The sequence below is a fragment of the Heteronotia binoei genome, chromosome 6 (genome assembly GCF_032191835.1).
Source record: "Heteronotia binoei isolate CCM8104 ecotype False Entrance Well chromosome 6, APGP_CSIRO_Hbin_v1, whole genome shotgun sequence".
NCBI classification, from domain to species: domain Eukaryota; kingdom Metazoa; phylum Chordata; class Lepidosauria; order Squamata; family Gekkonidae; genus Heteronotia; species Heteronotia binoei.
The window spans coordinates 26,021,129-26,045,021 of record NC_083228.1 but is presented as its reverse complement, the minus strand read 5'-3'; the positions used below and the strand labels follow the sequence as shown (position 1 = coordinate 26,045,021).

The window sequence follows — 23,893 nt, the reverse complement described above, 5'->3', positions numbered from 1 at the left end:
CCAACTTCCAAAATGGCCATTTTCTGTTACCCAGAGATCAGCTGTAATCCCAGGAGATCTCCAGCTACCACCTGGAGGTTAGCAAACCCATAAGATGCCTCAGTTTGACATGCTGGTTTGAACATGTAAAGCTCTGACTAGTCCTGGCCCAGTGTCTCTTTCAGGAATTGTTTGTGCTCGTATTAGTTTATGAACCTCCCCCTAGTTTAATGTCATTTGGGGAGGTCCTACAGCAGGCATTTACAGGCCAGACTGGCTGCAAAACTCAGGACTCATCTGTGCATTACAAAATTCTCATGTTTGTCAGGGAACAATACAGGACTTTGTATCAAACATACAATGGGAGTTTTGTGCCTCCCTAATCCTAGGGTTGCCAACTCTGGACTGGGAAATCCCTGGAGATTTAGGGGTGGAGCCTGAGAAGGGCAGGGTTTGAGAAGGGTTGGGACCTCACTGGGGTATAATGTCAGAGTCTGCTCTCCAAAACAGATGTTTTCTCCAGGAGAAGTAAGCTTTGTAGTCTGGAGATCAGTTGTAATTCTGGGAGACCCCTAGGCCCCAACCTGGAAGATGGCAAGCCTACCTGGTACTTTCTGTTTGCAACAACAGCACACAGAGAGAAATGGATGTAGCCCACCGCCTGCTGCTTTTGTCTTGTCAGACTGCTCCACAGGACTGCTGTTGGCTCCACTGTAGAAATCACGTTACTTATGTGGCTATCTGAGGATGTGAAAACAGCAGGAGTCAGGATGGGGGGAGGATACAGCTGCTGAATTTTTCCCTTATGTATTTTTAGTAATTTTATTGTTATACTTTATACATATTGCTTTTATTTCAATTTTATGTTGCTTTAAAACTAGACAGTACATTGGGGGACTTGAGGGAGCTGTATATAAATACAGGAAATAAAACATCCCCTACAAAATATTTGTTAGTCAACACACTTCAATCTGTACTATTCAATTAACAGTTAATGTTGGTTACAATGCAGCCTCTTTGTTGTAGTTTGTTTTCTTGATAAAAATATCAGTCTCCTGTCTTGCATTTGAGTCCTCTAGCATTTCTCTAAATCAGATTGGGTTATTAAAAAAAAGAACACTGTGATGTCCCCAGGTATCATTCTACTAATCTCTTATTCCATTGTAAAGCTTCCACTGTGTTATTAGGTACTATTATTAGACCAAGAGGGCAGACTTTCTTGTAGCTCTGTAGAATTTATTGTTGTCACATAGAATGAATTTAAAGTTACAGTTTAATTTCTGTGGTAATTGATAAACTGTTCTATTCTGCCACTGTCAGTTGTAGATGAATTTATTCATCAGTCTTTAAATTTTACAAATTCCTCAGTGCTCAATTAAAAACCTGATTGTTTCATGAAACTAAAACTTTCCCCAGGTACATAGGTCTATCTGTTTGCTTGAATGCTTGCTCTGTAATATGTTTCAGTCATCCAGTTCCATTTATTCCATATGATAACTTTCTAAGTAGCATCTATTTCCAGTATTTTTTTCAATTGATTATATAGTTCCCTCAGTAATTGTATTTGTTTTCATTGTAATTATATGCATGCACATTTTATTACTTTTAAAATCCTTGCTTGGCCAAGTCATGAAAAATTTTGGTATCATGTAGATCTCCCCTCCTTTTTTTTTTTTTTTTGCAGAGTTGCACTTTTTTGTTGACTTGTCTTTTATTTTTTGTGGCTGTGTATTGTGATAGGGTTTGCAAGATGTAATCTAGATAAGTTTGTCCTTGTTTACTTGTAGGTTAAAACTAATTTTGAAGATACAGGTCATTATTCATTAGTAAAAAAAGATCATTCACTAGTTACTATTGACTTTTAAAACAAACTGGCATGTGCTGAGCACATTTTGATTTGTTTTAAAAAGATGTAAAGGTAAAGGTAGTCCCCTGTGCAAGCACCAATCGTTTTTGACTCTGGGGTGATGCTGCTTTCACAACATTTTCACAGAAGACTTTTTATGGGGTGGTTTGCCATTGCCTTCCCCAGTCATCTACACTCCGCCCCCCCCAGCAAGCTGGGTACTCATTTTACCGACCTCGGAAGGATGGAAGGCTGAGTCAACCTAGAGCTGGCAATCAGGACAATGTGTATTGATCCATCTTTCTCCATTTTACCCTCTCAACCCTTAGTAAAACTTGTACCTGAGTAAGAGTGCCTGAACCCATCCCATTCTGGTATTGTAACCACTAAACCATAATTGCATTAAAGAGGCTGAGATCTGCTTAATTTTAACAATAGAACAGCATAGAGCCAGTGTGGCACAATGGCTTGAGTGTCAGACTAGCTTCTGGGAGAGCCAGGTTCATATGTCCACCTGGCATTGGAACTCACTGGGTAACTTTGGACCAGCCTCTCTCTCTTAGCCTCTCTCTTAGCCTCACTTACCTCACAGGGTTGTTTTGAAATACAGTTGGGGAGAACAATGCTGTAAATCATTTCAGATCACCTTTGGGGAATAAAAGTGTATAAATATCAAAATAAATAAATATGTATGTAACATTACATTTATGTTAGGGTTGCCAGGTCTCCTAGCCACCGGCAGGGGATGAGGAGGTAGGATTGGCATATCCAAGCTAGGAAACTTCTGGAGATTTGAGGATGGAACCTGTGGAGGACAGGGGCCTCAATGGGTACAATGCCATCATAGAGCCCACCCTCCAAAGAATCCATTTTCTCCAAGAGAACAGAACTGTGTAGTCTGAAGATGAGTTGTAATTCAGAGGTAATCCCCAAGTCCCACCTGGAGGCTGGCATCTCTAATTTATAGGGTTAATGTTTTGTATACAGATATAAAATATGTGGGCTGAACCACTGGGGACTGAGACCTTCTCTCTGTGACAACCACAATTAGCCATGTTTTTGTCACCCTACCACATTTGTTTTAAACTCTAAATCTTGATGAAATATTTGCAAGCTCTGTTCCCCTAAACTTTTGTGACTGATTTTAAAAGTGAACAAATCAGGTGTACTTTTTCTCCATTTTTGGGGAGTTGTTTTCTGTGTGTTGAATAGCAGGTGGGTTTGGTGATGTTCTCCTTTTCCTGTCCTGGGGACTCTCATATGGCATCATGCTCTCTTTTGCCCTGAAAATGCATCGTTAACAATAAGGGAACAGCAGTGGCTACAGTCAGACAGGGAAAAACGTATTTGCTCTCCTGTCTTTACCTCATTTGACTGAATGTTGGGACCAACAGAAAGAGGAAGAAATGCAGACACTTGCATATACTTTATATGGGTCTATCTTCTTTGCCAAAATCAGATAAATGGATCTGCTGCAAGCTCTGGGTTATCAGAACTACGCATTCCTCAGAACGTTGTATGACAGAATTCTTTCATCTTCAAGGCACAGAGATAGGAAGAGGGAGATGTCAATTGCCTGATCCAGGAGGCCTGTGATCCACACTCTCATGGGTCTGCTGACCAAAGGATGGAATTGTAGATGGTTCTGGCTGGTACATTGGCTTTCGGAATTCTCCTGATTTGCTCACTTTTTAAAAATCTCCCCTGAGCAGAGCTGCCAGCTGGCCTGGAGAAAAATGTCCTGTCTTATTCATAGAGGCTTAATTTGTAGAAACAGGCTGTGGAAGCCTTTTATGGCATTAGTGGTAAATAATGTCCCATTCAGTCTCTAAATATTTATTTTCTTAAGTGCATTATACACGTGCCCTAATATGTAAGTGGCAACTGGGCTATGCATTTTAAGTTCTTGCTTTGTGTTTGTGACAAGGTTGGGCTGAATGGTCTTAGTCTCATGATATATGTATATATGGTTGGTAGGGTTGTCAACTCCCACCTGGAGATTTGGGGATAGAGCCTGAGGAGGATGGGGTCTGGAGAGGGGAGGGACCTCAGCAGAGTATAATGCCTGAGAGTCCACCCTTCAAAGCAGCTATTTTCCTCAAGGGGGACTGTCCCCTAGAAATCAATTGTAATTCTGGGAGATCTCCAGCCCTCACCTGGAATTTGGCAGCCCTAATTGTTGGGTAGTGGAGGAACAGCAGGTGCATACAAGGAATACAATGATTTTGTGGGCTCTTCTCAACAGGGACCAGTATTTTGTCTTAGAAACTAAAACAGATGTCCAATCTAGTACCACTGTCTGACATAAAATTTCCAGATCTGTTGTCTTACCTCTCAGTGGGTAAGTTATTGAGAGTAAGTTATTTCCCTCTGTGTTTCCAGCCTTCTAATTTTTGGCCTGCTTGTTGCATTCCTAAATTCTTCCTCATTACAGCTTGCCGGTCTATTGAAGGTGCTCTTGCCTACTCTTGGGCAATGTTCCCTCTAAGCTGCAAAGTTTTGTGAGCAAAAATTCTACCTTGTGAACTACTGGAATTAAAGCTGTGAGCTACGGGCATTAAAGTTGTGGAGCTATTGCATAAATTAGCTTGCTCTGGGGTCATCCCTCCTGAGCTAAGACAAAAATGTGTGAGCTGCAGGCTAAAAATCTGAGCTAGCTCATGTTAACTCAGCTTAGAGGGAACACTGCTCTTGGGCCTACATGCCTGACCCTACTAGGAGACCATGAACACTTTGGGTATCAGATTAAGTAGGATAATTTTCAGTGGACAAGACTGGTAAATCCATATTATGCAAATTGTTGAATTTTATTGTCGATAGTTGTGGGAATGAAGAAAGGAATAGGATATCCTAAAAATGTAGATGGGGAGAACTACCAGTCATCCTATTAAATTAACAAGCTGAAAAGGAAGTGCTGGAAACGGTATTAAATGCAAAACAGGAAATACAGAAATAATGCATTCTGTGTCCTACTGAAAAAGTTTGCAAGAAGTAATACTGCAAGCACTTCTTAGCAGGCTATAAAGAATAGCAAAAGTGCTGATTTTTTTTTCTACAAGCCATTTTAATGCCTGAATGCCTCTTTAGAGCTTCAGGGTTCATTTAACATATAGAGGGAAACATCATAAACATTGCTTTTATGGTACAGTCTAGACTCTAGACTTTGTAAGGTCCTGAATGGGTCAGCTTGATTGCAGTTTTACTGAATTTTCTGTTTCTTTCTTTTTTAAAATGATGTTAATAATGCTATTAAAACCTGATCCAAAATTGTGGAGTCCTGTCGAACATTTGAACAAGTTTTGAGGGCAAATTCACAGGATTTATAATATTCTGTTCCCTTCTGCAATTATGGGCAAGAAAAAAAGAGAACCCTTTTGGTGGAACCCCTTTGGCTATGTTCTGGTGCAAAGGTTGTACCTAACCTGGGACTGCCACTCGAAGAACTCCAAACTATGGGGTGCATTGTGACCCTGTGTTGTCTTATTACATTACGAGTACTTTGTAACATACTGCCCTTATAACACATTAAATGAAAGTTGCCTTTTGCAGATTCAGTGTCTCTTTCTGAGTATTTTTCCAGTGAATAAGGAACAGTGGGCACACCTTCTCCCTCCTTTTGCATAGCTGACCTATCATCTAGGACTGTCGGGGGTACACACTAATGATGCATTTTGATGATGTACATCTTTTCATTATCACTTGAACTCTTGGCCAGTCTTAGGCTTTTCAGAGACACTGGTCTATGCGTCCCTTCCTGAGTGCCCAGTTCCTGTTCTTCTCATCTGGAGTAACTGCAAGATAGATCAGTTTTTAGTAGTTCCTTGGGTATTTCAATGCTGGCCATGGTGGCATGTGAAGGGATGAGTATGTTTGCAGGCTGGTTTCCACAATGCACATTTTACAAATGTACTAGGGTTGCCAGCTTCCAGGTGGTGGCTGGAAATCTCCTGGGATTATAACTGATCTTCAGGTCACAGAGATCAGTTCCCCTGGAGAAAACAGCAGCTTTGGAATGTTCAGTTTGGAGAGCCAGTTTGGTGTAGTGGTTAAGTGTGCGGACTCTTATCTGGGAGAACCGGGTTTGATTCCCCACTCCTCCACTTGCACCTGCTGGCATGGCCTTGGGTTAGCCATAGCTCTGGCAGAGGTGGTCCTTGAAAGGGCAGCTGCTGTGAGAGCCCTCCCCAGCCCCACCCACCTCACAGGGTGTCTGTTGTGGGGGAGGAAGGTAAAGGAGATTGTGAGCCGCTCTGAGACTCTTCGGAGTGGAGGGCGGGATATAAATCCAATATCACCATCACCATCACCATCACCATCACCACCACCACCACCACCACCACCATCACCATCACCTCCTCCTCCTCCTCCTCCTCCTCCTCTCTATGGCATTATCCCCCATTGAAGTCACTCCCCTCCCCCAAAGCCACCTTCCTCAGGCTCCACCCCCAAAATTTCCAGGTGTTTCCCAGCTTGAGCTGGCAACCCAACAAGAGGTGAGATTCTGGGGAGCTCAGAACCAAGGTGTGAACTTGGTGTCACAGTCTGATATTCCTTGCTTGTTCTCTCTTTTCCACACGTGTTGTTTCTGCTCCAGACTGGAACCATGGCATAGCAGAGTCCCTCCAATCACTACCATTTGGGTTTATTATTTTGTTGTTAATTTTAAACTGGGAAAAATATATTTAATAACATTCTAAAACTTCTTATGTTATAGGTTACCACATTAGTGAATTGCCCTCAAAATCCTTCTAACAAGAAAAAAGGATGTTCCAAGAGAGCACGCATTATCCTTGCCTCTGTAGAAGAAGCAACTTGGAATTTATTGGACAAAGGAGAGAAAATTGCTAAAGATGCTCCCATCTTAACTGAGGAACTTAATGCTGCACTTCATGATGTTTGCAAAGAAAGTAAGCCTACAGGATGTAACACTTTAGCTATTTCAAGGATCAGCTGCATATTTTTATATAAAGATCATATAAATGTAACCTGCAAATGGCTTTCACAGTAACTTTTCCTTATCATTATAATTGCAAAGAATCCTCATGGCTTCGAGCAAAAGGCATATGCCTGTACCGACACTTGTTAATCATGCTTTCTGACTACATGCTTTTCTATTTGTAGCTAGATATATTGGCAGATCAGACTTGCTTGTGCAATGAAAAGATCCCCCTCCCCCCACCGATTTGAGTGTTTGTGGGGGGTGGTGAAGGGGAACTGAATTTCTGTATGTGAAATTTTTAGAGACAATGGCTAGTGATATAAACAGAAAAATATATGGTGGGTGGTTTTGCAAATACTGATTTAGAAAGTTCATTCTTTTAAAACTTTTTTTTGCATTTTGATACAGATCAGATAGTCCAACTCCCTACCGTTTATCTTTCATACATATTTGACTTAATTCTACAAACAGGTATTTTCCCCCTGTTGGCAGCAAATTTCATAGACTGGATGATAATGAGGCACTAAGGTTATAATAGTGATTGGTTTAGTCACTAAAACCAGGAATTCCATTAAAACAGTTACTAATACAAATAGGTTGACATTCACTTAAAACAGTCCAATAATAATTTAAATGAATATTTCAGAACATTAAATCCAATACATTAACATCAAGATGGCATAAAATTTTACCAATTTTTGGTTTCAGTGGTGCTGGATGTACAATATTAATGTGGGCAGTGGTGACCTGGCTTCATATATGGGCAGTTCAGGGAAAGCCAAATGTTGGATATTGGGTGTCTACCACCTCAACCAAAGGCCTGGCAGAACAGCTCCATATTACAGGCCCTACAGAACTGTAATAGGTCCTGCAGTGCTCTGATCTTGAGTGGGAATGAGTTCCACCAGGCCAAAGCCTGGGTAGAAAAGGCCTAGTCCTCATTGAGGCTAAACAGACATCCTTTGGACCAGGGGCAACCAGTAGAAGATGATCAGTGGAGTGCAAGACTCTCCAGGGGACATATGGGGAGAGACGTTCCTTAGACATGTCAGTCCTAGGTTTTAACAGTGCAGTTCCAAGCACAGTTACATCCTTCAACGTCATTGATGTTAGGGGGCTTAGAAGGATGAAATTCTGATTGGAATTGCACTGGTAACCCACCTGTGCAGTGACAGACAGGACAACAAGAGGAAATTTAACTTTCTTGCCATTTCTTGCTGGCCTTGTTGTCCTTTATCCGTATCTACTTGCTGTGATGGACTGGGCTCCAGGGTGTGCTGTCCAGTGGCGAAGGAGAGAGCAAACAGAACTGTGAAAGGAACAGGTATGAGAAACTGAAATAGCCTTGTTTCCTGATGTCTTATAAGCTTATGTGCTTGTATTACATATGCCAGGGGTGGCCAGTGGTAGCTCTCCAGATGTTTTTTTGCCTACAACTCCCATCAGCCCCAGCCATTGACCATGCTGGCTGGGGCTGATGGGAGTTGTAGGCAAAAAAAAAATATCTGGAGAGCTACAGTTGGCCACACTGGACATATGGTATAAAAATCAGAACAATTACCTTTCCCCCAAAATAGTCTAAATTAACTCCTATCTTTTCAATATTTTGATTTAACTGTGTTCCAAAACCTTTCTCCTAAATGGCACAATCAAAATGAATGCATTTAATTACTGTTCACTGTAAAGGAATAATAGGCCTTTAATACATAGTTGGACTCAAAAATGATGGCATGTAGACCAAGATTATTTGACTCCCTGTAAGTGTACACATTGGCCTTGAGCTTCATGATGAAGGTGGCAAGAAGACTAGTACTATAGAGAAGCTAAGGACTGAGGAGCACAAAATGGTGCCCCCTGGAGACTAGTTTTACTTATGGCTGCCTGCCACCACATGGCAAACCATTCATGTGTAGTTATGGATCGTCTCTGTGCCACTGACAAATTCTTTTTGGTGGCAAGAGATGAACACTTGGCTCACCTGTTTATATTGCAATGTGAAGTTATGTTCATTATTAATCACTGTTCCGGAGATGTTTAAATTACAGCTTTTTGTCCTCTACGGAAATTTTCAGAAAAGCTTCCAAATTTATTAGGAGGAACAAAATAGTGTGAGTTAAAGTGTCATTAACCACTTGTTTTAGTCTGCCAGTCTGTCCATCACACTGTAGCAGGGCTTGTAATTTTGCATTAGTAGTCACTTCTAACAGCTCTTTCAGACTTTAACATTGCTTTTGGCTTTGGGCCAGAACAGTCAGAAATAAAACATTCATAAAGCCAATTAGGTACAGCTTATGCATTTTAATGGACATTTTGTCAGGTTTACCTTCCATCATTATGCACAGAAGTTATTGCAATAAAGATCAACATCATCCAAGGAGTTGCTGGAATGATTCCAGCTAAGTGATTGGAGAACTGCAGTGCTATATAATCTAGTTTTGTAAATGTGATAGCTGTGTTTAGACTGTTCCAGGTTGACACTAATTTGCAGGTTACAGTATGCTGCCTGAACATTAGCTTCATTTCTTGATGTCCTTGTTATGGTCTGCCCAGGTGAAATGTCTCATTCTCCATAGAATGTTTGGGGATTGGGATGATGCACATTGTAAGTGTTGAAGAGATACAATGGTAGTGAGGCATATGCATTTGTGTTTGTACATATTTATTTAAGAGATTTTTATCCCATTTTTCTAACAGTGGCTGGCTAATAATCAAAATCTATTTTAAAAACCCAGTAAATACTCTGTAGAAAAACAGAAATACTCCAAACATCTATCAGCCATACATTTCTCAAAGATGTAATGCTATATATGATAATAAACATGAGTAAACAGGGTCAGTTTGGTGTAGTGGTTAAGTGTGCGGACTCTTATCTGGGAGAACTGGGTTTGATTCCCCACTCCTCCACTTGCACCTGCTAGAATGACCTTGGGTTAGCCATAGCTAACTTGTCCTTGAAAGGCAGCTGCTGTGAGAGGCCTCTCAGCCCCACCCACCTCACAGGGTGTCTGTTGTCGGGGGAGAAGACATGGGAGATTGGAAGCCGCTCTGAGTCTCTGATTCAGAGTGAAGGGCAGGGTATAAATCTGCAATTCTTCTTCATTTTTACCTGGTGTTAGCATAGCCTACAGGTGAACATGAGAAAGGAGGGACTAGCACAAGAAACCAGCCCCCCAGAACTAAAAATATAAGTGAAACAGCTCACTCACTTGTCTTCTTAATGTTCTATTTGTTTTTTATTAGTAAGTTCTGTGAGTATTTGGGAAAGGTACAGATATATTTCTGGATCCTGGGAGTCGGTTGGAGGAAGAGGCGAGGGTGCCTGCTCCAGGGTGTGGATTTGCTCCTAGCGTAGCAAGCTTCACCTCAGAATGGGGCCAGGAGGGAGGTTACAGTTACCTCTTTTCCCTCTCCAGTCCTCCCTTTGCTTAGCCTCCCTTCTCTCTGGGCAGTCCTCTGGGTAAGTCACTTCCCTGGTGTGTGAATGCTACTGAAGCTAAATCCCCTGTCCCGTTCCCCCACCCTCACCTTCTTCCAATCCCGGCAAGACTTGAGGGCATGTTGGTGTGGTTGGCCCTGGAGTGTTACACCCTAGGCATCCAGGTGGGAGGGCCAAGGGCTTGGAACTCGATCCGAGACAGCTGGTGCTTCCTGGTGGCTCCACGGCCTTTTGGAGCTTGCTGGTGGGAGCCCAGCCTGGGAGGCCTGAAAGGAGGAGCAGGAGCTCCAATCCTGGACACTTTATTAATGGTGAAATCTGGAGTTCACATCTGAGTTTTTCCTGTTATACAGAAAATCTAGGGCAGTAGTTCTTAACCTCTAATCTGTTTCTATCCACAAAATACACTACCTCATCACTGAATACCCCTCAAGGCATTGGTAAAACAAAAGGAGACATAAAAGCAGCAGACAAGGCACCTTTATTCATATACCAGTATTTGTGCTATATGCCTACATTATATAGATCTTAGGCATACATTGAGCCCTTGGGTTTATTGGCTATTACTAACTGCTTAATATTAGGTTTGATATTAGTAGACAAGTAGCCATTGCTTGAGGATAATTTCCATCAGTTTCATCACTGAGCCATATGGAATGCCTTTGGATCCAGTAAATGTCATTGTTGCAAGATCATTTTGGAGCTCTGTTTGTTTTGTTGGAGGTCTACTTTGACATTTTGTAATTCACATAAAAATTCACTGTGGTTTGACCTGGAAACACCATTAATTTGCAAATTTGCAAATCTGTCTTTTTAATCCATCTGAAGATTCTTGAGATGTACATCAAGCCATTGCTGAACACAGAGCAACTTGGGGAGAAGCAGATACCAAAAAAATCCCATTTGTCTCACAAAGTTCTGAATGCCTCTTGAGATCTGTAAATTACCCCCCTGGAAGACCATCTCACCCCAGTTAAGAATCACTACTGCTCTAGTGCCTCAGATGCTAAATTAGACAGTGGTGTCAGTGACACGTTTATGCTTCTGTTAATGAACTTTTAATAGCAGCTTTTGAAATGCTACATTATAGGATATTGTGTGTTTTTTTATTTCACACAACATGCTTTGACTCATGAAATCCTGCATAGTATGACTCAAATTAAAAAATGACTCCAAAACAAATACGGCATGACTTCTGGAGGGAAAGCTTTAAACTATGAATATTATGCTACAGTTCCTTGTACAGCTTGCTATTGCAGGTGATCCTTAGTTACTGTAAAACCAGGGCAGCACTGTAATGTATTCCCAGGATAATGATTTCTGCATTCCCTTTCCTTCCTCCCCCAGACTGGAATGGCTGAGGCATAGCTCAAATGCTTGGTATCTGTTTCCATTATTTACAGGCTATATATGGTCTTGAAGACAACAGCTGCCGCTTGCATGATTTCCATCTATTGCCTTGCCAGTGTTATGAGCAGTTAGTTGACACCATATCTCAAGTGTGCTCTTAGATAAACTTCCACTTACAAATACAATAATCACTTAGCAACCAATATAGCATAGTTCAGACACTGTTTGTTCTTGATCCGAAAGGAAACTGGAAAATATGCATTTGATGTTTTAAAATTGCCTGATGGCAGCTTTGCCTATCAGGAGAAGGTATATATGGAACTGAATGCACTGAGTGTGACTGTGGTATGCGATTACAACCAGCTACACGCTGCTTTATGTGATGAGCCCTTTATGTGATGAGCCCTTTATGTGATGAGCTAATTCTTAAAAGGTTTCTTTTTGCTGTACCACAGCCTAGGGCCATGTCTGCTGTTGGGTTGGAAATATAGGGTGATGGCCTGCAAAAGTCTTTTTGGGTAGTTCATAAGGTCATAAGGGGTTCAAAAGGTTAAAAGTAGACTAAGTTCTAGATCAGGAATAGGAAAAGTAGGTGGGGTCAGCGGAAGGGGCATTGGCTGTCTGAATGTGATGGCATGAGTTTGTAGGCAGCAAGACGTTTTGACAAGTTTAGTTCAAAGACTGGACTTGCTCACTCAGTGCTGCATTCCAAATTGCTTTTGAGACTGCAAGGTTTTAAAAATGGTTTGTCATCCAATCTTGGAGGCATCTTTGAGGAGCGTAATTATTTTGATTGTGGTAATCATTCTGCTTGGAGAATCTTTCAGAAAGTTTGCAAACTGAACTAAACATATTGGGGTGGATACAACCATCCTCCATATAGCCTTTCTCTAGCTTAAGAGACCTTCCTCCAACTGAAGTGGCTCGTCCTCCAATGGATGAACCACTTAATTTGGGGGAAGGCTGATTATATGGAAGAAAGAATTCAAACTTGTTATCAAAGATTTCAGGTTTTCACGGCTGGTAACATCATTAGGGTTTGTAGAATCTTTCGGGATCAAGTGCCGTGTTCTACTGGAGAAAGTTTTCCTTCCAGACGTTTCGTTCTCAGCTGCGGAGAACATCCTCAGTGGCGTTGCAGCCGGAGCAGGCGCTCAGACCTTCTTGGCTGCTGTGCATTGAGTGGGGCCAGGGCTGCTGGAGAGCTGCTATTTCTAGGCTGGAGGGGGTGTGATGAAAGGGCAATTGGTTTGTGGATGTGCCCATTGTTTGGTGGGGCTTCCTGGAAGGGTAGTGATAAGGAAACTGGCTGTTGAATGTGACCATTGTTCCGTGTTAATTGCTGGGAGGGTTGGAAGGGGTTTGAAGATAAGGAAGATGGTTGTTGACTGTGCTGATTGTTCTGTGGAATTTGCTGGTTGTTCTGAGACTTTCTGCAATTTATAGTCTGTAGGGTGTTTTGCAGAGCTGGGTACCAAGATGTACATCAAGCCATTGCTGAACACAGCCATTCAAATTTGAGCCTAAAGGAAAGGTGGAATATCAGTATTTTAATTAATAAATTAAGTTTGCTCACTGGAGTGGTAGGATAGGGGTAGGATCCACCCCAGTGGCTTGGATCCTATGAGAGCCATGAGCAAAATGAAGAACCCAGATTTTTTCCCTGTATCATCCCCTCTCTCCTTCTTGCAGTCCACTGAGCCCCCCCAAGTTTTATTCCAGGGGTTCAAGAAACCTTTATGAACGATGTAGGGACAAATTCAGGATCTGCAGTGGGAAAGAAGATTCTATGGAACGTGGCTCCCCTGACGGTGGTTCCAAGTAGCACCTTTGCTGCTCTGGGAAGGACGGGGCTGTGACATGGGATGCAAGCATCCCAGTCTCAGATGGCAAAGGGGGAGGAGCCAGCAGGTGATATAGGCTGGCTTGTCCCTGGTCCACCTGCTCTTTGGTGCCCACTCTCCTGCCCTGTATGCTGTGTAGGCTGTGCTGGTTGCTGTATTTGGGGCTGGGTGGGAATTTTTCACCTCCCCTGTGGTTGGCTGGGCAGGGGGGTGTTTTTCACCTACCCTGCACAGCATGCAGAGGAATGTTGTTTTGGAGCTGGAGAAGCCCTGTTAGCTAGTTTGGTCACAATAGGAACGGGGGATGGATTGGTGGTAAGAGGTAATGCGGATATGCTGAGCACCATAAGCACCTACCCTGTTATGGGAAAAGGGGATCCTTTAGGACCCGCCTGCAGGCTTTGTGGCTTGGGGTAGGGAATGGAGGGCCTCCTTAGGAGCTACTTTGGGAGGCGCTCTGTCTAGGACGAGCTTCGTGGCCTGTTAAGGCAGATCTCTTAGTGGAGCAGCTTATGGTTAGCCTAGCTGTCTGGGGGCAAGCCAGGAGATATGGCTCATGCCCAGGGCAAGGGTTCCTGTCCACCTTGGGGCAAGGAGGTAGTCAGAAGGCTGATGCCTGCCAGGCCTGATTTGCGTGCCCTTGCTACAGTAATGGAAATAAATAATAATGTGGTCCATAGTTATACCCAACTCTTATGTCTGCCTCTTTTATTCCAACTGGGTGGGGGATGGCACTTCCCTCCCCTGGAGAGAGAGGTTCTCCTCCTGCTGTCGGGTATAGACTGTAGCATCCTAGGTAATTATATCCTTCTGTTAGCAAAATTGCTGGGGGTCTCCTCTTTTTATGGGGGTAGCACCCTGGTAGAGCTTAGGAGCTGATCTTTTCCCAATTATATGGAAGGCCAATATCAGGAGGAAAACTCCAGAGTTAAAAATAGTTTTAAAATGTTTACTAGAAAAATATGTAAAAATGCAATCACACACACACAAGCAATACAATACACACAATCGAGGCTAGAAAAATAGAGGTGATGAATAGGGGCTTTTAGGGTTTCTTATAAAGGCAATACTACCTGTCCAGATGTGCAGAGATCCATTTAGAAAATAAAAATGGAGATGTGCACAGCCCTCATGCCACGTCTGAGAGGCCTCTTATCTTAGAGTAGTAGGGGGAACAACTCAGATTGAACCAGGAGGTGTGGCTTGCTCTCATGTTTCATAGTCTATGGAGGGGTGAGGACCCTCTCAGAGCTATGCTGACTCTTAATAGTTCTTTGAAGGGTCTTTCCTGGGTTCCTGAATGGATTCCCAGTTCAAGACAAAAGAAGTGAATTACCCTTAGTGTTTGTCATAAAGAGTCACCATGATTTAATGTCTGGCAATAGTTTAACCTCAATACTGAGAGGGGAGGAGGGCAGGAAGGAGAGGGTTGTGTAAATAGGTCTACACATTAACATAAGGCAACACAAAAAAAAGTGTCAGGAAGGAGTATTGAAGACAGGAGTGATTAGTCAGCAGTTGCTAGCCAGAGATTAAGTTGTGAGTCATTCTTTACCTGAGATCCACTGTTTTACGTGTTCCATTGCAGAGTTGGGGCGGGGGAGGAACCTTAGCCCTGGGCTGCTGCTGGTTTACTGAACCACAAACACTGTCTGCATGCTGTATTTGCATTCCAGCCTAGCTTCTCTTTCTTGGGCTGCTTTTTGCAATGAACCATGGTTCAGAGTGAAAGACTGGGAGCCCCCATCTCTTATTGGGGAGCTTCCCCAGGTGTAGGTAGTACCCCTGGGTAACACTTCCCTAGAGAAAGGAAACTTTCTGTGTTCTTAGAATATCCTGTGCAATTACTTTGATTCCATAAGAAATGGCTGCATAGAGGCTGGCATTTCATTTCTCCTGTGCATGAATGGGCACTGTATTAATGGTAATAAATAGCTATTTACTGCTGCATTGACTGCACTGCATCCCATGTGTCCTTACTTGTTGCAAAGAAATATGAGTAGACACAGCATTTTTTTTTTTTAACTGTCTGTCTGGGGTCATACCAGGCAGAGTCAGCCTTACAATGCACCAAGGTGAAATAGGTACTTCAGGCAGCAGATTACAGAGGAGGTGTCATTTTCCTTCTCCCAACTTCCATTTATGTGTCATTTTAAATAAATGAACAGAGGACGGGTTCCATTTTGACTTCTTAGGTGCAAAGAAATATCTAAGGCGAACACTGACACCAGGAGATAACAAGACTAGTTAAATCTCAATGGGCGCTTGCTTCTGGCTGATTCAGTTGGGCACTGATGTTATCATGGAAGGAGAATTGGGAGTGAAAAATAGGAAATGTGAATACCACAGAGCTGGAAGAACGGACTGCACTGCCAAAGTTAAGTTAAGCAGGCAATAAAGATAACTGAAACCCAAGGTAACCCCTTATTACCTTTCATTTAATGGGGCAATTCTTCATTCAATGGGACCCACCATTGCAGGAGAGCAATAATATAGAACTTGGCTGAAGAGATGAAATGGACATTTGTGACTTTATTTCTGGGGCAGCAAGATAACATAACCCCCCCCCCCTGCACTAAAATGCACCCACTAGGACATCCAAATATATAGACAGCAAATGAAAATTGTGGCAGGGCTCCACTCTAAGCTGTTCAGGAGCTCTTGTCTTCCTTTTGTGCAGTGCACTTGTACAAAATACATCCTTGGTTTCCAGTTTGTTATGTTGCAGGTACAGTGGCCAATTTGTCTTCTGCTATGCAGGAAAATGGGAAGAGGTTATTTCAGATTTATAATGTTAAAAGATGCATTGTCATGTCATCTGTTAAGAGTAGTTTTTGTATCACAATTTATATTTTAGCCGGCAATATAAATTTTAGGGCAAGTCCCCCCCATGCTCTCTTTTGGGATGACTTGGTGCTTCTTTATCTAAGTTTAGTTCAACAAAAGAAGACCTAATTCATCTGGTTTGTGAGTTAATAGTTACAGTTAAGTCAAAATCTATTATTATTTAGTATTTACATAAATGTTTTATCAACCAAGCCTACCATTAATTAAAAAACAAGATCCACCTAAATAAACTCTGCACTCTCTCACAGACCACACAAGAACCTACAGACTTGTATGCTATTCACAAACATTCACAAGTACAATTTAAATAAAGTTTTTTTGCGCAGTACACAGGGCTTTTTTTGTGCAGGAATGCACAGGAATGCAGTTCTGGCTGGCTTGGTATTAGGGGGTGTGGCCTAATATGCAAATGAGTTCCTGCTGGGCTTCCCCCCAAGCCCTGTGTGAAACAATGGTTATATCAGGGGGTGTGCCCTAATATCAAACTGTGTTCCTGTTGGGCATTTGCTACAAAAGAAAAGCTCTGACAACATGTAGCCATGCAATATGCACTCAAGTGCAAAACAAAGCAAAAAGGTAAATATTTACTAGATGGATAGAAAGTGGGTGAAAGAAATGCCTTGTCTTTAAAACTGAACTTTGCAGCATATCAATTCAAAGTCAGGGTCTCAGTATAAAGGAAAGCCTTCACCTGGCATATCTTTCTTAACAAAACATGCCACTCCATGTTGATCACTTTGCTCAGGAACTATCAACCTGAGTGGGTTACATTTTTTCTAGATAGTAAGAACAAAGTTTCGTAGCTCTTAGTGAAGGGAGATAAGAATGCCCTTTACTTTTGGCTTAATTTTTTCAAGCATGAAGGCTTGAAAAAGATGTTTGCAGTGAAGGCACACACAGTGGCCACACAAAGGAGAAAACAAACTGAAGGATATTACCAGACATTTTTATTTGGAAGTTTCATAGTATTTATTAATAGTATCTATTTTTAAAAAAATGTTTAAGATTTGAAGTGTGTTAGATACAGGGAATGAGGGCAGGGTTTGATGTAAGGAAAAAGTGTAATATGGGTTCAGATAGCATGCTTGGGCATAAACAAAGAGGAGTCTTGTGGCAACATTTCCATCTGGGATATCCTTTGACATGATAGTTATAAGTACCCTTTCACCAGATTGGCTGTTATTTTTTTACTAGTCAGCAAGGATCCTATGGCCCTGACATGAATAGTCCAAGCTATACCAATCTCATCAGATCTCAGGGTTAGCCCTGGTTGGAACATAGATGGGAGACCACCAAAGAAATCTAGGGTTGCTATGGAGAGGCAAGTAAGTTGTCATAATTTGCCTGTGACTTCATGGCAAGAAAGAAAGAAAGAAAGAATCCTATGACTGCACGAACAACTTTCTAGCTCCTGGTAAACCTTCCAATTATTAAGTACCATGTAAACTAGTAATCTGAGTTCACACCTGCATCCCTTCCTCGAACAGCCATTGTTAGCTAGAAGAGCCCAAAAGTGCTTTTTGTAATAATTGAGCAAGGGAGTGTTATTGGTTTAAGTAAACTGTCATCCATCTGTTTCAGTCTTTAAACAATGTTTGATCTGAATCTGTTTCTGCCTGTTATAACACTAGCTTGCCTACAAGTATGATGAACATTGCTGCTCCTTTGAAACAATCCAAATTTTACTTGCACATGGGGGGTGTTTGATGTTAGTAAATTCCCCAGGGAAGGGCATTTGGTGTCATTTTGATCTCTTGCTATGCTGGTGCCCTAGAATTGTGCATGTAGTAGTGGCATTTAACTTTGAGGCAGCCATGTTTGTTTCAGCTATGGTACGATCCATAGGGATGTGTCTAAATTTGTTCTGGGTTTCTAATGCACAAAGTGGCAGTAGCACTTTGTATCCCAACAAGCTGTTATTGTGGGCCTGAAGTTGTGACTGTACTATGCACAGCAGGCTTGAGCATTCATTCTTTTTGCATTTTTTCCTCTTAGTTCATTATTTTCTTGTTTCATTTGGTCTCTAAGACCTAGGGTGTCATATTCCCCCTTGGAAGTGCAAACTTGAGTTAGGTAGTTTCTAAAATAATAATGAAACTGAACGATAATACCTTTGTACCTATATTCATCTTAGTCAGACTCAGAGTGTTATCCTAAGCAGAATTACACCCTTCTAAGTTCATTTAAGTCTTCCTAGGATGGCACTTTTAAGGTTGCCAACCTCCAGGTTTTAGTGAACTCAGCTGCAAGTAAAGAGCAAATTCCTAATTAATGATTAGGATACTTTAAATTTTGGTAATTCCAGTGCACTACAAGAACCCCTTAGCCAACATGTGAGCAGGTTGGAAGGCTGTCGCCTCTGTTGGAAAAACTGAACAGATTGATGATTCTCTGTAGTGATATCAGTGACATGGGGTAAGTCATAGCGATGTAGGGTCTTATGGGAGACAGTCTTTGTCTGGGGGCCCATGGTGTCTCTTGGCAGCCCTGAAATCAAGTGCAGTTTCTGGCACAAGACAGTGTCAGAACGAAGCACTGAACAGAAATTGAGAGGGACAGATAATGGAATTCAGTGTTGTCTTTTGACTTCCTAAATGATTATGATGCAACACCTTCCCACTCATGGCAGTTCAACTTCAGTGGAGGCATCTGACGCTGATGCCATTTCATTGCTCTCTGATGTCTCCCCACCCTGGCCTGAGTGTTGCTGTGTTGAGAGGTGAGTATTCCCTTCTTCTGCCTACTCATGACTTATTTCTTGGGCTCGTGGATTCTGTACATCCCTTCATTGTCTGGCAAACATTGATGCACACGATGGCGTTTTAATCATAAACCTCCGTCAGCCTGCTTCTTATCATTCAGTCATGGATCATCACAGCAGTCCTATTTTACATGCAGAATCAATCAATCAGTTCTTTCTTTCCATGCTTTCCTTCACAGTTTTTCCAGTTCCTCTTTTCTGTCTGCCCTGCAGTAATAAATTCTCTTTGCCAAGTTAATCAGTTCTCCCTTGTCCCATTTTTCCTCTTCCCTGAATTCAGCAATGTTTTTTCTGTGTTCAACAAATCTATTAGCTCTCCTGCAGTAATTCTTCAAATCTGCAGCCAGCAGTTTCAGTACTTCTTCCTTGGCTAGGGTGGTACAACTTGAAAAGAGTCTAATGTATTGCCTCTTCTTTCTTTTTATTCTTGTGATACACTTGAGTAGAAGAGAGACACAGAGAAAAAGAGAGAAGAAGAAGAAATACTGCACTGTAGGAAATGGGAATAGTTTCATTTTTGCTCTTGGCTCTGGTGATACAAAGCAGTTATAAAACAAATTAACATCCTTGGAATTGAAATTCTGAAAAGAACCAGAGGGTCATAAAGTTTTACCCTGCCACTAAGGCCAGACCTGGCATCTGTCAGCTTTCCTCTCTCAGATTAACAGCTGCTTTTATACATTATGCCATGGCACATGCTTAAAATGTAGCAGGCAGCATTTTAAAACATGTATCTGAAATTGGGCACACAGTCACAGCAGACTCTTGATTAGCAATTACTCCCTGTGGTGTATTCCCATATTGGAAGATTTGTGTCCTTTGTTGGTATGTTGTAAATCTGCATAATCCACAATTTGCTAGGAATGAACAAGTCAGACCAAGCATTTCCCTTAAAGCAGACAGTTCTTGATGGCCTTTTTGGAAAGTGAGTCAACGTGTTCTCCAGAGGTAGACATTCAACTCAATCATGGCAAGCTAGTTTGAGATTTATTGAGCAAAATAGTAGAGGTGCCAGCCTCCAGGTGAGACCTGGGTAACCCTGGAATCACAGTTCATCTCCAAGCTACAGAGATCAGTTCCCCTGGAGAAAATGGATGCTTTGGAGGTGGAATCTATGGCATTGTACCCCACTGAGGTCCCTGTCCTCTGCAGACTCCATCCCCAAATCTCCAGGAGTTTCTCAACTTGGATTTGGCAACCCTTACCCTGGTAGGCCAGGGTAAAACTTTATAACCCTCTGGTTTTGTCAGCCTTGTGAAAGAGAGGGATTAGTTCTTCTTGAGTTCAGGTATGGTGATAATTTAGGTCCCAAATATGAAACAAGTATTCTGTTCCCACCAACAATGGAGCTATGAAGCTCAAATTCCTCATTTTCCCTTGAGGCAGGGAGGTAGTCCAGTAGGGCAAGGGGGCTGTGGCCAAGGTTGTTGCAATGGTGGAGGAGCTGTTATGCTAGATAAACTATTCCTTGAAGTAGGTGTAACAAGGTGGTGCCAAAAATAGCTGCTTAACCAGTGCCTTCTAGTCACCAACTAGCTTCGCATCTGAGCCTTTCTTGGTGCTTTAGTGGTGACCCTGATTGTACAAACAGATTAGGTATTTTCCCTCCTGTTTAATGCTATTGAAAGGGAGGTCTAATGCAGATAAGAGCCTTGGTTCCAGCTTTCCTCCATCTCTGGTCTTGGGATCCAATAGGTGATTATGGATAAGCCCAGGCAGAGGGCATTGGGGCCCCTGCTTCCAAGGGTGGGGTGTTCTGGCAGGGCTCTTTCTTCTCTTAAGATTTCCCATCTGATTTCATGTCTACCATTTGGCAAGTTTTGATGTAAACTCATTCACCAAAAGGTTCCTCAAAGTAAGTTTTACCACAGTACGTCCACCCAATTGAACATGTTATCTATAGTTGTATAGGTACCTAAGGCTGCCCAAAAAGAGGAAAAGGCATTATAAATAAGGGTGGGAGAGAAAATACTTACCACCAGGGCTTTTTTTGTAGCAGGAACTCCTTTGCATATTAGGCTTCACCCCTCTGATGTAGCCAATCCTCCAGGAACTTACAGTAGGCCCTGTACTGAGAGCCCTGTAAACTCTTGGGGGATTGGCTACACCAGGGTTGTGTGGCCTAATATGCAAATGAGTTCCTGCTACAAAAAAGCCCTGCTTACCACATAGGGGAGACCTTTTTACCAGCTAGAAATCATGGCACTTCATTGCCAAAGTTACTCCACAAAAAAGTGAAGCTTCCAGAACATCATCTTCACAAGTATCTGACTAGTATAACAAAAATGTTTAAGAGCATTTGATAACAAACACTTCAGAGAGTTATATCAATGCCCTTTCACATTGATAATGTTGTCATCGCTTAGAAGTCTCAGTTCATCCATTTCAATGTGGATTGGTATGCATCTTATCTGTGGCAGTTTGTATGTTGCTGCTGTGTTAACTTTTGGGTTTTGTCCAAGCATGTTTAAAAGTAAATCTGTTTGAAGGATATTTAGCAAATAACTGTGGCCTTCAGGTTGTAAAAGCACGTTATACCATGTGTAATATATTCAAAAGCAATAATTAGCAAGTATATGTAACAGAATGAAAATGAAAGTATATTGACAAGTTATTTTGAAATTTTATGATGTTCCACATTAAGGACAAAGAATCAGTTATTTCTTAGCTCCCCAGATGCTTCACTTTCTTGTTTTCTGCACTGGGCAAGCTCCTCTGTTATGGATTCCTTTAGTTTCAGAGGCCTGCTTTTGTGCTTTTACCTCAGAGGAGGGGCCAAGGCCCAGGGGGAGAGCATCTGCTTTGCAATCAGAAGGTCCCAGTTTCAATCCCTGGCATCTGCAGTTAAACTAGGGTGATGTAAAAGTCCTCTTCCTGAGAGCCTGGAGAGTCACAGCCAATCATAGTAGACAGTACAGGTCTGAGTATCAGACAGCTTCATGTGTTCACAGGAAGTAACTGGATCAACTACCTATGCACAATATTTTCTGTTCCAAAAAATTCTTAGTGTAGTACTGGCCCAAACCCCAAGGAAGCTGAATCCATGTCACAAATGTAAAGGCTGTCTCTAGAACTTTAAATTAAATATTGAATATAAAATATTAATACAAAACTTTATATTAAATGGCAGCAACAGTCATTTTGCTTCTATGATCATGAGCTGGATCATCCTTTACAAAATAGCTGGTACTGAAAGAGTTCATATGAGGCCAATGAGCTATTTATGTTCCCTGCCAAGCCTAAGGTTGGCAGGAAAAAATCAGCTGTGCATATGTACCACCCACTTTTATTTCCAATTTGAGTTTTTCAGGTCAGGATTTGAGCAGCTGTGACCAGCTACCACACAAACTGCTATAAATGGAGATACATTTTGTAGGAGAATAAATTTCTTTTTAAAGATCATGAGGCATGTCAAGGAAACAGAAGGTAACCATCTGTTGCTGTGGTGTCCAGATGCGATGCAAAGTAGGTCCATGTCGCTGTACTGTTGCTGTTGTTCTGGCCACAGTCACTCTCTCCACTTGCCGTACAGGAGTGCAAAATGGTGGAGGGCAGACAGGACTTGGGGCAGAACTGGAAATGTTTTTCTCTATGCACCATCCCAAAAGCCTTCTCCAGGAATAGCATTGGACTCAGCTACAGCAGCATAAACCAATGGGCCCCATCACAAAACTTACTTGTATTCAGGGGTAGAATTCTAGCAGGAGCTCCTTTGCATATTAGACCACACACACCTGATGTAGCCAATCCTCCAAGAGAACATAAGAACACAAGAGAAGCCATGTTAGATCAGGCCAATGGCCCATCCAGTCCAACACTCTGTGTTACACAGAGGCAAAAATTATATATATATATATATATATATATATATATATATATATATATATATATATATATATATATATATATATATATATATACACACACACACACACACACACACACACACACACACACTGTGGCTAATAGCCACTGATGGACCTCTGCTCCATATTTTTATCTAAACCCCTCTTGAAGGTGGCTATGCTTATGGCCGCCACCACCTCCTGTGGCAGTGAATTCCACATGTTAATCACCCTTTGGGTGAAGAAGTACTTCCTTTTATCCGTTTTAACCTGTCTGCTCAGCAATTTCATCGAATGCCCATGAGTTCTTGTATTGTGAGAAAGGGAGAAAAGTACTTCTTTCTCTACTTTCTCCATCCCATGCATTATCTTGTGAACCTCTATCATGTCACCCTGCAGTCGACGTTTCTCCAAGCTAAAGAGTCCCAAGCATTTCAACCTTTCTTCATAGGGAAAGTGTTCCAGCCCTTTAATCATTCTAGTTGCCCTTTTCTGGACTTTCTCCAATGCTATAATATCCTTTTTGAGGTGCGGCGACCAAGGAGCTTACAAAGCTCTTTTTTGTAAGTTCTTGGAGGATTGGCTACATCAGGGGTGTGTGGCATAATATGCAAAGGAGCTCCTGCTAGAATTCCACCCCTGCTTGCATTGATAGGATGCTTGTTGCCTGGTGGCTTTTTATCTTTGTAGGGCAGATTACACAAGAGTTGAGTTTGGCCCCTGGTGTCACTCAGTTTTAACTGGTCCATGCTACAGCCATTTTTGCAGTGTTGCACTGAGTGTGTGTATGCATTTATTGTGAAGAGCATTTGTTTGATACTATCGGGAAGGACATACACGTAGAAGTATTAATATTGGGTTCATATTGAGGTTAAGGCAATGTGCCATTAGCATGTAGGGTGAAAAAAGCACATAGTTCTGAAGATTAAATATTCCCCAACAACTTTTTGAGTTAACACAGAATTCCTAAAGACACAGTGTGTAGCCAAATAGGTTGCATTCTGGCTGTTAAATTAGTTTTGAAAGTGCTTTTGTGTATTATAGAG

At 41.9% G+C, this 23,893-nt stretch overlaps 1 protein-coding gene across 2 annotated transcripts in view; it reads left to right on the top strand.

Moving 5' to 3' along the window:
- Positions 1-23,893, top strand: part of CTNNA3 (catenin alpha 3) — a 1,035,346-nt gene that overhangs the window by 8,019 nt on the left and 1,003,434 nt on the right. For both annotated transcript variants that reach the window (XM_060241118.1, XM_060241119.1), the window contains exon 3: positions 6,540-6,732. In XM_060241118.1, coding sequence (XP_060097101.1) covers positions 6,540-6,732 — 193 coding nt within the window. The remainder of the gene's footprint in view (positions 1-6,539; positions 6,733-23,893) is intronic.